Source organism: Vanellus vanellus, assembly GCF_965231255.1.
Source record: "Vanellus vanellus genome assembly, chromosome: 16".
NCBI classification, from domain to species: Eukaryota; Metazoa; Chordata; class Aves; order Charadriiformes; family Charadriidae; genus Vanellus; species Vanellus vanellus.
In genome coordinates, this window is record NC_138921.1 from 11,589,000 (window position 1) to 11,603,071 (window position 14,072).

Below are 14,072 nucleotides of genomic sequence, written 5' to 3' on the forward strand. Positions count from 1 at the left end.
TCAGAGAAACGCTCTCATGAGTGATTGGCACTTGGAATACCCAGCTAGGGGGGTGAGTGCACAGTACAGCAGAGCGTGAATTGATTACTCCACTCTAAACCTTTAAGTGACTCCTCTAATGCAGCGTAGCTTTGGGCCACTGTCAGAAGGGGAGGTTCCATTTCTTCTCCCCTGACATCCCTCTGGCTGCAGGTTCTAATTAGAGCTAGATCTATTTAACATGAATGACTGTTTTCAGATGACTCTGCTAAGGCTAACATGATTCAAATGACCGATTTGACAACTTACTGTCTAAGTGAGGAACAATGCACTGATGTGTCAAGCAACTGTCTGTCCCTTTATGTATGGAGTGACCAGTGTGGGAAAGGAAAGGAACTTTTCAGGCTTTAGTCAACACAGGAAGCAATAATCCGCATGTAAACTGAGACAGTCAGATAGATGTTATGCACTGACAGAAACATTTGTTTGAAAACTAATAAACACAAAATTCTAAAATATAGTCTAACATGAAGGCATGCTAGAGTTATTAAAAAGTTGTCTAAGCTGGGCAAATAACTCCAGCAGGTTTATTTACAAAGCTTAACTATGTCTGCTATTTTCATTTAACATGATTAAAAGAAATAAACAGAACTTGGAAATCCTTAACTAGACATGAAGAACAGAATTAGACTTTTTTTTATTAAGGTTGACTGACTGTATTAGATTAATTTATGATAGCTTGCAGAGCATGCAGCAGTTTTAAGTACTAGCAACAACATAGCTTTTTTTTAAATGCATGTTAATATTTTGGGTTTGGTGGGGTTTTTTCCCATTATGAGATAGAAAACACTTACAAAGCATTTTAGAAAACTTTTGGAAAAAAGTCAGGATTTATTTTATAACTATGATTGTGTACTTTGAACACAAGACTAATTACCATGAAAACAGGGCTTCATAAATTAAAAGATTCAAGCGAATCACTCTTGCACTAAGGAATGAATTCCTACTGAATGCAAGAAATAAAAGGCTTGCATAACTACTTATAGAATCCTAGAATGGTCTGGGTTGGAAGGGACCTTAAAGATCATCTAGTTCCAACCCTGCTGGCATGGGCAGGGACACCTCCCACTAGACCAGGTTGCCCAAAGCCCCATCCAACTTGGGGCCTCAGGGATGGGGCATCCAAACTTTTTGGGTAGCCTGTTCCAGTGTCTCACCACCCTCACAGAAAAGAATTTCTTCCTAATATCGAATCTAAATCTCCCCTCCTTCAGTTTAAAACCATTACCCCTCCTTCTCTCGCTACACTCCCTGATAGAGTCCCTCTCCACCTTTTCTGTAGGCCCCATCTGATCATCTTTGTGGCCTCCCCTGGACTCATTCCAACAGGTCCGCGTCCTTCTTATGTTGGGGGCTCCAGAGCTGGACACAGTACTCCAGGTGGGGTCTTGCAAGAGCAGAGTAGAGGGGCAGAATCCCCTCCCTCCACCTGCTGGCCACGCTGCTTTTGATGCAGCCCAGGATACGGTTGGCTTTCTGAGCTGTGAGTGCACATTGCTGGCTCATGTTGAGCTTCTCATCCACCAACACCCCCAAGTCCTTCTCCTCAGGGCTCCTCTCAATCCATTTTCTGCCTAGCCTGTATTTGTGCTTGGGATTGCCCCAGCCCATGTGCAGGACCTTGCACTTGGTCTTCCTTTTTTCCTTTTTTATAAATGGGGGTTATGTTTCCCCTTTTCCAGTCAGCAGGAACTTCATCAGCCTGTCATGACTTTTCAAATATGATGGATAGTGGCTTGGCAACTTCATCTACCAGTTCTCTCAGGACCCGCAGATGAATCTCACCAGGTCCCATGGACTTGTGTACCTTCAGGTTCCTCAGATGGTCTCAGAACTGGTCTTCTCCTACAGTGGGCAGTTCTTCATTCTCCCAGTCCCTGCCTTTGCCTTCTGCAACTTGGGCGGTGTGGCTAGAGTCCTTGCCGGCAAAGACCAAGGCAAAAGCCATTTACCTCAGCCTTGTCCATATCCCGGGTGACCAGGTCTCCCATTTCCTTCTGGAGAGGGCCCACATTTTCCCCAGTCTTCTTTTTGTCACTGACATACCTACAGAAGCTTTTCTTGTTGCCCTTGATGCCCCCGGCCAGATTCAACTCTACCTGAGCTTTGGCTTTCCTAACCTGATCCCCTGGCTGCTTGGACAATTCCTCTGGATTCCTCAAAATTACATAAGAAAGTAATTTTGGTAACAGCAGGGGCGAAAATCAAGTGTCCTTTCCTGAAGCAGTACCTGATTCTGGTGATCCTGAGTATGATACAGATCCATACACTGAACTAGTAAGTCACAGGTTCCTTGGGTATTTCATACTGAACTTCACAATTGCTATTTCTATATAATTATCTTATCAGCTTTTTCCCCAAAGTACTATTTTGATGCAGAGTTCCTCTCATGAGTTTCCATCAAAATCAATGGAGTACTTGTGAGTGATTTAATGAGCACTGAGATATGGTCTTTTGCTGTTCTACCTTTAGAAGGATGAGAAAAACTATAGCCCATGACTCATAAAATTTGTAAGATATTAATCTCTATCCCATCTACATCTGTGGAAGCCAAGAAATTGCCATCTGCCTCATAAACAGAACACTCCTTTAAGCTGTGTTCTTCTATTGGTAGATATTCCAAGAAGCCTGGCCTGAATACGAGAATTTAGTTAAAATATGACTTTCAAGGATGGGTGTAGCAATGACTTAGAGAAGCGATCCCCCTGAGCTACATTTAGGAACTTGAGGGGGCACAGTTATCTAACCACAGGCTCAATATAACAGAAATTAGATACAACATAAGCTGTTCAGCAAGTTGGAAATGCACTTAAGATGTGAATGCCTCCAAAGCTAACTGACTATGGCAGGATGCCTGGGAACTTCGCACAGTCTCAGGAAAAGCTACTGAAAAGAAAAGAATGTTACTTCCAGGCAAAATGTCTCCACGAGCCAGTTCTTCTACAGGTAGAGCATTTGTTGCCAGATTTTATTTTGTTACCTATCAACATAGCAGGCAAATATGATCATTAGTTACCTATCATCTTTTGTTACAAAATCATCCATCCAGAGGAAGAGCCTTCAGAGAGCTGCAAATTTCATCAATTTAGCAGAGATCAGAGAAAAGCAGCTTGCGTTGTATGAATAGTTTCTATCAGATCAGATGAGATAAGATGACACATGGAAAGGGGAGTGGGCACATAGCAAGAAACCACACCTAACAGGACCAGGTATGCTATTAAGGAAGTTCTGCTCTGCCGACAGGCAAAGAAACATCTGAGACATGTTTGGCAGTGCAGAAAGTCACAGATCAAATGCTGCACAAAGATGAAGGCGCCTGTTAAGCACAGGGCCTACCATGATGAAAATCTAGGAACTCTTCTATAAACACACTATATTAAATTGCTGTCATATAAAAATTAACTCCGACGGAAGCAATGGTCCAGAAACATCTTCATTATAATGCTGGGACTACTGTGGCCCTCTAGACTTCATAGGGAAAACCACATCTTAGTACATTTAAAGGTCTGTCAGAATATCACCCTGAATACTAAAGAGTGAAAAGCTGTATCTGCAAGCATATGCAATACGGATAGGGAGAATCTTCTCAATTGCTCGGGTTTGTGAGGTTTTGACAGCATCACTGTGAAAGGAATCAGCGTTATTCACAGCAGCAGGTGACCCCACATTACAATTTCTACCTGATCGATTGTTGAATAGGCTCAGCAAGATCAAGCTTCCCCTACAACTGAAAACACCACTGATGTCTGCAATGCAACACAATCTGCCTGCAGCAAATGCACCAGAAATACAGGATCCTTGGCAACATACTAAACTTCGCCATTCTACATCATCTTTTCCATACACTAAATGCTTCAGGAAATTCAATGTCTTCTGGCTTAACGTGTAGCTCTACTACTGCAATTTGGGGCAATTAAGAACTTGTAAAAAATACACTTTTAATTCAGCTGAAACAATTTGTCAACTAGGATCTAAAAACTTCAGGTCTAAAAGAAAAATATATAACCTTTTAAAGACATTTTGGAACAGCTCATTTCACCATTTCTAACAGAAGTTTCATTTTCAGGAAGTTTCTCTTGAACTGAAAAAAAGGGTTGGAAGAGTTGTCAGCTTAATAGTAGCAGTAGCTCTTACCTTTTAAAAAACCTCACAGTGAGTAGGACACTTATTCGGGATGTAGCTGGCAGACTTTCACATTCCTCTGTAGGCTAAAGAATTTGAAATTGTATCTTTGTCTCCTATCTGATTTTCCTAATTTCTGTGCTCTAGGATATTCTGCAGCACGTTATTAGACTTCCTCTAGTTGCTTAGTTTAGTTGTGTCAACAGCTGTTACATTTTAGAACTAGCCCAGAAAACATACGGTAGGTAACAGCCATCCATTATAAAGAGACGGGCTACACGACCCGATAGGTCCCTCCGTCTGTGGAGGCAGTTATTCAACTAAACTTGTCTCAACAGGCATGGGAAGAAGTTGGACAGAGGAAAAACAGCTGTCAATGGAAAGCAGCATCACTGCAAACACAGCAATACTCTGTACTGTCTACAAGAACTGCTAAGAATTACGCAGAGTACGAAGTGGGCTTCAAGAGGTTACCCAACAGCTGGACACAAGTTTTGTGGCCTTAACTTTTTTAAAGTTTCATAAGCTTCTATTCTTGGACTATAGAGCTGCTGAAAATTAGCTATTGTTTCAAATTTCTTTATGGAAATGAACAAAAGGAAAAATGGAAGAGGAGATAAATGCTAAAAATTGTACATTATACAGGACCCGATCCAGCAACATTACTTAGATCGCACCGTTTGAGACAATCATGCATAGAAAATGCAGGGAAAAGGTTATAATCTTATGAAAGCAAAGCAGAAAATAGTGCGTGGGCCTTTGTTCTTTATTTTCTTAATTAATATAGTCTTAATGTGTGGGTTTTTTTAATATTCACAATAAACGTGACTTGTTTCACAGATAATGGCACTGATTTTCTTAAGATTTTGTGGTTTGAGAAGTAACATGAATCAGAAAAGTACAGCTAAATACTAATAGAGCTGAAATTTACTTTTGTCTTTTAGCAATATTTTAGTGCTATGGGAGAAATATGCTTTAAAACGTTTTAAGGAGGCTCCGTCCTTGATCCTGCCTATGTACTGCCACAGGGTTATTTCTGGTAGCTTACTGTAAAGATGTTAGCTTACAAAAAAGTGAAGCAAATTTAAAAAGACGACTAAAATGTTTAAAATCCTCACTGGAGGCAGCAAGTGCATCTTTTGATTCTAAAGCACAGCTTCATTACACCTGCTCTAGATTTGCCTTCCACACCAGTTCACTTCCAAATCATTTTGTGTATTGGCGTGGAAAAATACAGATAAAATAAAAACGTAAAACCAGCTTTTAAAAATAAAACCCTATGTCCCCAAATTTAGAAAGAACAAAACTGAATGAGAAAATAGAAAAATAATTCTTATTTTTCCATTCAGATTCTATTTATTTTCTTATAAAACAGACTGGCTGAAGTTTTCAGGCTCATGGAAGAGGAATGAGAGATGAGACTTATGAAGGCACATGAACACATTACCCAGATGAAACAGTGAAGCTTTTCGTACCCTTTTAACATCAGCAAGAGCTTGCTCCATATGACACAGCTGCCTTCTCGTACCTTTTCCACTGGTTAGCTTAAGGCTACAGGCTGCCTTTTCAAGACTTCTGATGCTATGGATATACATGTAGCACAACTGATTTCCTTCTCAAAAGTCCTGCAATTAGTTTTGTTAGTTTAGTGTAAAGTGTGTTCCCTTGACAAAGGCACCATGCTAGAAGCAGTAGAAGCAGGACAGTCTTCCTGCAGCTCCACCTGGTCCCTGAGCAGTGCTGTGGGAATGACCCTGATTTTGCACAGAATTAGAAGCACTTTGGTGGCTCAGAGGCATCTTTCCCCCCTCTCGCTCACCAACTTACAGTGCAGTCGCTACTGTGGAGGATCTGGCCCACAGCAAATACTGTGCTAGCAAATATTCAGGTAGGGTATTGGTTAGACTGAGATTTGGGAAATATTCATCTTTCTCTTATGGTTCTGAAAATAACGATGCATTTTGTAGTTGTGCACTTTTTCAGCACTGTACTTAACAGAAATCATAAGAACATTTACACGTTCATTAATTGTTCCTTTCCAAAGGCCTCAGTTTCTGCAGGTGAAATCAGACAGATCTCAAAGTGGAAATAACTGGAAACAATGGTGGATACTCAAACACGAAGTTTTAAAAGACCATTAGAAAAGAAAGGATTGGCAGAAAATTTATACAACCCTTTACTCCCTTTTAAGCATTCAGAATAGACTCAGACTTGGCTAATGTTGTGCATGCTTCCTTCTTCAGAGAAGTTCAGTCTTGTTACTTCCTCAGAAATCATGCTATTTGATTTAAAAATGATGGGGTGGAGTTGGGAGGGTTCAATAGTTTTTCTTGTTTCATGCTTCATAAGCTCACATTTTCAAACCACAACTAGCAGAAGATTGTTTCATAATAATGACTGTGATGGTTTTGATTTTAAACTGTTTCAGGAGCTGCTGCTTCATGAAAAGCAAACCGTTGCTGAGAAACTCTTGACAACATTTTGAGGCGGCAACCCAACTGTATGTTTTAGATAAAGAGAGTTAGCAGTCACAGAAGAGCTGCCATTTAACTGATCAACCCTGTTGTGAAAAGAGAGAATTAGAAGTTGTAACTTCCAAATTTGTTAAACAGTGTCTTTATGACTTATGGGGGAAAAAAAGAAATCTCACATCAATATTGGCCAGCACTTCTCCTAAAATACACATAATTCATTTGGAAGGAATGATACCAACCCTGAGCTTCATCTGAGATGTGGACATATAAGAACAATTCAGTTTCTGATTTTATTTATTTTAGTCAACCCTACCTTCCCTCTCAGATATCTGTATCCCAGGCTTTAGCGCACTCAGACTCTAAATGTGAAACAGACTTCAACAATTTTATTTGTCAGCTCAAGCTCTGTCCTTGCTGTCTGGTGTCAGACAGAAACCTAACATCATTTTGCACCCGCTGACAACTGTTAATTGTGTACGAGTTGAGACTACCAGAAATGGCATCAAAATCTAAATGGAACGGAACAAAGACACAGTCCTCCACGTGAACAAAAGATGTAAGAACAGGGATAATGAGCATCTGGTATCACCTTCACAGTATTAAAAATTCTCATTAACAATACCTGCTAAAAAAATTCTCCTAGATGGCAACTGTTGCCTTTCAAAATATTTTATAGGCTCATTTATAAATTATTCATATTGAAATAGGCATTTCTAATATTTTATTTGCATTAGTACTTTCTGATTCTCTAAAAAAATTTTGTACTATCCCACAGGTATAAAACCAGAAGCCAATCTTAAAATCCAAATATTTTTATACTCTTTACCTTCAGAAGTTGATTCTGTAGTCAAATGAAACACTAAAGATTTTGCTCTGAGACTGTAATAGATGAAAAGCACTACCAAGTCATGTGCTTGAGCTAAACATAAAATGATAGTAATCCAGCTGCAGATGCCCTTTATAAAATTAGCGCAAGCCTTCTTAACAAAAAAATTCAGTATACGTAAAACAAATCTTCAGCTGCTGTAAACTATTTTAGTTCTACCGATAACAGTTTGCATTAATAGAAACCTAACTGAATAGAGTCGGGCTACCTCAGTGCATTTTCCTCTTACAAAAACCCTCCCAGCTGCCTTCCCTTTTGCAATGGAAAAGCCGAGCACACGCTGAGTGAGGAGCCTTTCAGCTGACTGCAGAACTCTGAACTTTGCAAGTCGGAGCACTGGAATCGCTTCCACTTCCACAGTTCAGACCTGTTGTGAACAGCCTTTATAACTGCTAGGTTTGTACCTTCTTATCTCTGTAACAGTTAGAAGTCCTCTGACTTAGGTTCAGTTTGGAAAGAATTACTGTGATATCTCAGAAGCGAGTAAACAGAAGTATTTAGGAATAAACATACAAATAAAATAAAAATTACAACAACTTACTGCAGGTCCGATTATGCCCAGATGGACACTGGGATCCTTTCTGTGCCAATCTAAAACAGAAGAGGAACATCTTTTTTATTAATCAAAATCATTAATCTTTTACTTAATTTAATTCTTTCTCTGAAATCAATGTAAAGAGCTGCATGAATAAAGAAGAATTAGGCAAATACTGAATTACTACTTAAAAGACTAAATGCGTACCAGATTTCATGCTCAGCCCTCACATTACTCCTCAGAATTCAAATGATTAGCATATCTGAAAGTTAGTATTTTGCATTTCTGCTTCATGCAATCTCTTACAATTCAAGGGCTATTTAACTAAACACGAATATTAATTTTGAATCATCTCAAGAGAACAATGCCCTATAGAATGCAGTGACTCTGGCCACTAAGACAAAATTACTTGAATTTTTCCTCCTATGTAAAGAAGTGTGTGGAAGCAACTGCAACCGTTACAATTAATACTTAGTTATTGTGTGCATAAGAGAAACCTGCCACTCTTCCAACACCAGAATAGAACAAACCCAGTTACTTGACTTTAATAAACTGCATTTGTTACTAAGTGTCACAAGGCGGTAAAGGCTTAGAAAAGTAAACTGGATAGTGGAGCCTAAATTTCCAACTTGGAATATCTGAACCTTTTACGGACATACACAGAACATGGCAAAACATTCACCCGTATGACTACAAGAAAACTTCAGCCTAGTTTACAGTGCTGAGCCATAATGATGGGTGGTAAAATTTTCTTGTAACTTCAATAACATTAATTAGCACACATGCAAATCGGTGTAACAGCCAAAGGACACTAAGACAAAAAAACGTTATTCTGAAGTAGGTGAACTCTTCTTTTGTCTTCCATTAATATTGTATATAACAGCAAAATAGTTTTCCCAGCAAGTGCAGTCATCAAATATTTCTTTGATTTTAATGCCCTGTTATTCCCAGCAGGCTGGAAAAGACGCAGTACAGAAATAATGTATTGAACAGATCAATGGCTACATGAGCATTTTTTTAAAAAATGTGAATATATTATGACATTTTCTGCAATGAATAAAAGAGCTTATGCCAAACTTAGAAACATTAAAAGAAATGCCTCTGAATCCGGGGACAAAACAAGGATATTCAAATAGCAGGTACCTACCTGAAAATACATCTACTAAATACAGAGGATCTTTGACTCTTCGAAGACCGCATATCAACAGAAATATGTGTAAACTGCCTGTATCCGTAGGAATGTCTGTAAGAAATAATTTTAAAAGGTCTGAATGCAGATAAAAAAGCTGAACACTCCAAATTGTTTCATAAATGAACACATACAGTGGTAAAAGCAGTAATAGGGTGGATTATGAAAAATTTTCATTATTTTTCCCTCTGTTTCTTGCTGTCACATCAGTCCTCAAATCAACTCAATGGAGAACTTAATCATGCACATCATTTTATAGGGCACAGCACAGCCGGTATTCTTGAACACCAGAACCCAGCTTTGACTCACTCAGCAACTATACAAATCAGTTCACTTATCAATTTTTCACCCATAAGAAGAAAAAAAAAATGCATCCATGTAGTAACTCAACACCTGTTTCAAGGATATTGTGAGGTTTAGTTAATCAATGGCTGTAAGGATTAGAGCTCTTGATCTGACACTTTCTGTTATAAAAGATCAGATAAATGTCCCATAGTTATCTATCCCTAATACACCAGCTCTGCTACAGAATAATTAACTAGAAGTTACATTATTGCAAAGCATTTATTTTAACCTTATTGCTAAGAAACACAAATGAAAAATAATTTGGGAAAAAAATCTCAACATGGGAGTTTTTAACACTGAAAATCTCTCTTGTAAATACACAGCAACAACCCATAAAAAATCATTTTGTAGGCTATATTAGAAAAAAATCTGATGTATGATATTGCAGTTGCCATTGGCTTCATGACAGCGCAATTAATTCAGAACATACTAATGGAGAAGGGTCACCACGTGATGAACTTGGGTGAAATGTGTTTATGATAAAACAACATAATTCACAAATTGCTGAATGAACACACATAACAACAACATAATTTAATAAACACTAGAGGGGTTGAAATGTTCGTGTTTGATTTACTGTACTGAACAAATCAGTTTGCTGTCCTTCAGTTCACCTATTTATGGAGCTGATGGCAAGGATGGATGACGTGTATTATCTAACACCAGGCAGTTCAACAAGGAGCATCAAACTGCTGTTCTTCAGCAGGAGACTGTTTGTGGGACATTGGTGCATGGGTCCCACGCCAGGGTATGTCACATGGCTACCAGGAGGACTATGCTGCATGGTCAGAACGACTGTCTGTGGGATTTATGATTAACAGAGGAAGGCAGCAGGATGGTTGTGGTGGCACGGTGATCTGCTGCTGCTGAACGCTGCAGAGCACCCTTCTCTGAGGCCTCTTCCTCTCTTCCCCTTCCACTCTCCACCAGTTGCAGGAACAGCTCAGCTGTTGTGGCATCACTGAATTGCTGCAATTTGTAATTTAAGATCACCCAAACTTGGTACCGGCTTACGGTCGCTCAAGGTGTTGTAGAACTCAACTGCAGAGTCTGCTCCAGCCCCTGGAAGAAATAGGCCAGGAATATCTCCCCTCATGTCAAAGAACTGGACTGACGTGTGCTCTGCATGAAACCTCTATTTTGTGGGAGGGGGAGGATCAAAAGAGTGGTTATTCATGATATACCCGAGTGCTATTGCTTTTAAAATTAAAATCCAGTTCAGGGACTTTTAAATGCTCCCTGTCACAGGGTTCATTATTGAGTCTGTTTCATTTAACTTAAACAGCTTGAGCTGTCAAGAGTGGCTGCAGCAGACACGGTAAGTAATACTTACTGGTTATTGGATAAACAAATAATTTGTAATTTATAATACACAAACATTCTGATTGAAAAAGCCATTCTTCTGGTGCAATGGGCCATTAATAGTGTTTGTTTTAAGATATGCAGCAGTGGTTTCAATTCATGACAAACTCACACAAAAAAAGTTACTAGAAAGTGTCAGCAAAATTCAGCTTGCATTTTAACTATCCACAAACATTAATTTTAAATTATGAACTCCCACCTATCAGTGTTTAGGTCTGGCTATTTTGGAACAAAGTTAAAGTTAGCGCTGAAGGCTCAGTCAGACAGCAGTGAGAAATCAGGTCTCCCTGCTCTCACGTAGCGATTATAGATTTATTGCACTCTTGATGCAACAGTGCCCTAATCAACATTAACTATGCTTCAAATAACTGCTTCTTTTTATCTCTTAAGATCTTTTTGTTTCTATCTTACAGCTTTCAGTCTTCTCATTTTATTAGATAAGGGTTTAAAGCGCTCCGACAATGAAAAGCCCTAACAGACCGATGCTGGGCAGTCCCCCTGCCATTCTGCTCCCTGCGTGACAACCTTAACCCAAAAGAGAAACAGGAAACTGCCCCCACGGACAGTAATTGTACTTTGTAATTTGGATTTTGCCACTGAGTTCCTGTGGCATTTAAAGGTACTTCTCCCAAGAATCCCATCAATAACAGCCTAATTATTTCACTAGTGAAATTACCTAAACCAATATTTATTAATGAAAATAGCCCACTTATTTGACCTTTATTATTTTGAAAAGACATTTTCAACCTTGAACTCTCACTGCAGACTATCCCCTTCATGCAATTTCACAAAGCCCTACTTGTCTATCATGAAATTTTATGCACTTTTCTCTGAAACAGCAGATATTGGGTACACTGGGCTACAGACTGGATACCACATGGCATTTCTAAAAACTGTCACAGAAGGGATAGTCAAAAAAGGATTTGCCTCTGCCATTCAATTTAGTGAAGTGAGAATCTGTTGTAGTTTTATTTTATTGTATGCTGTGGATCTTAGTCATCACTTAATTCATTTTTACAGACAGACTTTCCCCACTCAAGCCACTTAGAAGCATATTCCTGAGAAGACTGCATTACCAGCACAACACTGCCACTCTTTAGTGCTGGGAGATCACTCATTCTCTGTCTATTTAAGATCAAACTTCAGCAGCACTTGTGTACCTTGTTAGCTTTCTGCTCATTCACTGAAAATGGTTAAATTCACATATCAAGATGATGTCTGCATCGGTGTTTTCCCACCTGTTGCTTTCTCAAGCCTTGCTAGCACCTGGACTGTAAAAAAAAAAATTAAAAAAAAGTAGCCATTTGTACAAGAAAGCAATCATTTTAGTATGCTTTGTCCTCACAGGAAAGCTGAAAAGGGGAACATATTAAGAGAATAACTGCAATAGCTGCCTTTAGCAGCTATAACCATTAGCTGGGTGAAAACTGGTATTTGAAAGACATTTTTCGTTTTCCTTGAGCTTAAACAAGACTTTCAGTATGTGAAATTTTGCTATCATTCTGCCTTTCCCAGATAGGCTACTTAATCTGTAATAAGATACTACTGCCACATTTGATTCAGTTCTGAAAAGAAAATACATCGATATGGCACAATCAACTGATTTGCTCTTTTGATACTTTCACTGTGTCACTATCTTGTTTGAATGACATGCAAACACCCAAATAACAAAAAAACGCTTGTGTCTGTTTCTCCCCATTTCTGCTAGTGTTACAAAAGCAAAGATTTGAAACAGCACACCGTGCTTCGTTATCTTTTAGCTCATGCATCCTTCTGTTTGCTTTGCAAAGAAAATTTGCAAAGGCAATAAAAACCCCGCCAAAACTGCATGGTACATGTGTTCCAGCCATCCTTCAGAATCATTGCATACTAAATGCAAGTCAAGTCTTGCCACTGTAATCAACATCTCCTTCAGTGTCAAAAATAATTGTTTAATGTCAGTAAGAGGTGCTCCTTTAAACATGCATTGTCAGTATTTGTCTATGGCTGTAGTCTGATTTGTTACATTGGCTTTATCTATAAAAAACAGCTGCACGTTGGCCACAGCTAGTCTTGAGCCTGCTTAGCAGGTCACCTGTTTAGCAAGATGCGAGAGGTCAAAACAAGAACAGTGATTGACAGGATTATGAAAAACTCATTCCTCCCATCAGCTTGACGGTTTGCTGTCCTGATATGCCACACAGGACCACGGGGATGGCAACAAATGAACTGCAGGTGAGCTGAAATGAGACAGGCACAGCGGAAGATTAAGACTGACATGGAACACCCACAGTCATGCAACTCCTTTTCCATGATGGACCAGAGGTGGCATTACGCTGCTCAAAATTGAAACACAGCAATGTAGCATTGGTACTTCAATTTCAGAGTGGAATTGCATGATCAAAAGGGTATCCAACTGCTGCGCCGCTGTATTTGTTGATGGTATTGGAACCTGGCACAAAATATATTGGCTAATAGATGAAATGTGATTAATACTCAGGATTCACGTCCTCCTGCTGGCTGTGATTCTGAGTCATGGCATGGCCTAGAGAAAGTTTGTCAGATCTAGACTTATCCTTCCAGACATTCATCTGCAAGCAGGTTTAATAATTGTTTGATATGGAGCAATCGCACTGGGTTTAACTTTTGGTAAACTGTTTTGAGGTCTTCAGTTGCAAGACAGAGTGAGGGAATTGAGTATACTGAAAGTGGAAAACATTTTCACGACGCAACACTGGGAATAAGCAGTTTATTATTTAAGATTTCATTGGCTCCTGGTTTGTTCCTGATCTGAAACTGTATAACTGTTTTTACTATTATGACACACTATGACAGTTTACACTTCGGCCTTTATAAAAATCTGTATTAAGATGCCAGGGTAGCAAAACATGAGCACACAAAAGCCTAAATTATTTCTGAAGCATCAGTAAGGACATTGTTTTCCTAAGAAAGGCAAGAATAAGTAGAAGTGTTACCTAAACAGATATTGAAAGAGCAGATTCACTTAGCTCCATCCCTTTAGGTACTATCAGAAAAAAAATGTAGTAATCATAGATGTACAGTAAAAATAAATACATTACTGCAAATCTTTAATCTTACTGAAAAGCTGCAGACCTCAAAGTGAACGAGTAATGTCAAACA

At 39.0% G+C, this 14,072-nt stretch overlaps 1 protein-coding gene across 1 annotated transcript in view; it reads right to left on the reverse strand.

The window, feature by feature from the left end:
* GLT1D1 (glycosyltransferase 1 domain containing 1) overlaps positions 1–14,072 on the reverse strand; it is a 58,805-nt gene that overhangs the window by 16,951 nt on the left and 27,782 nt on the right. Inside the window, exons 7-8 of the mRNA XM_082491816.1 lie at positions 9,204–9,299; positions 8,063–8,112 (exon numbers count right to left, since the gene is read on the reverse strand). Coding sequence (XP_082347942.1) covers positions 8,063–8,112; positions 9,204–9,299 — 146 coding nt within the window. The remainder of the gene's footprint in view (positions 1–8,062; positions 8,113–9,203; positions 9,300–14,072) is intronic.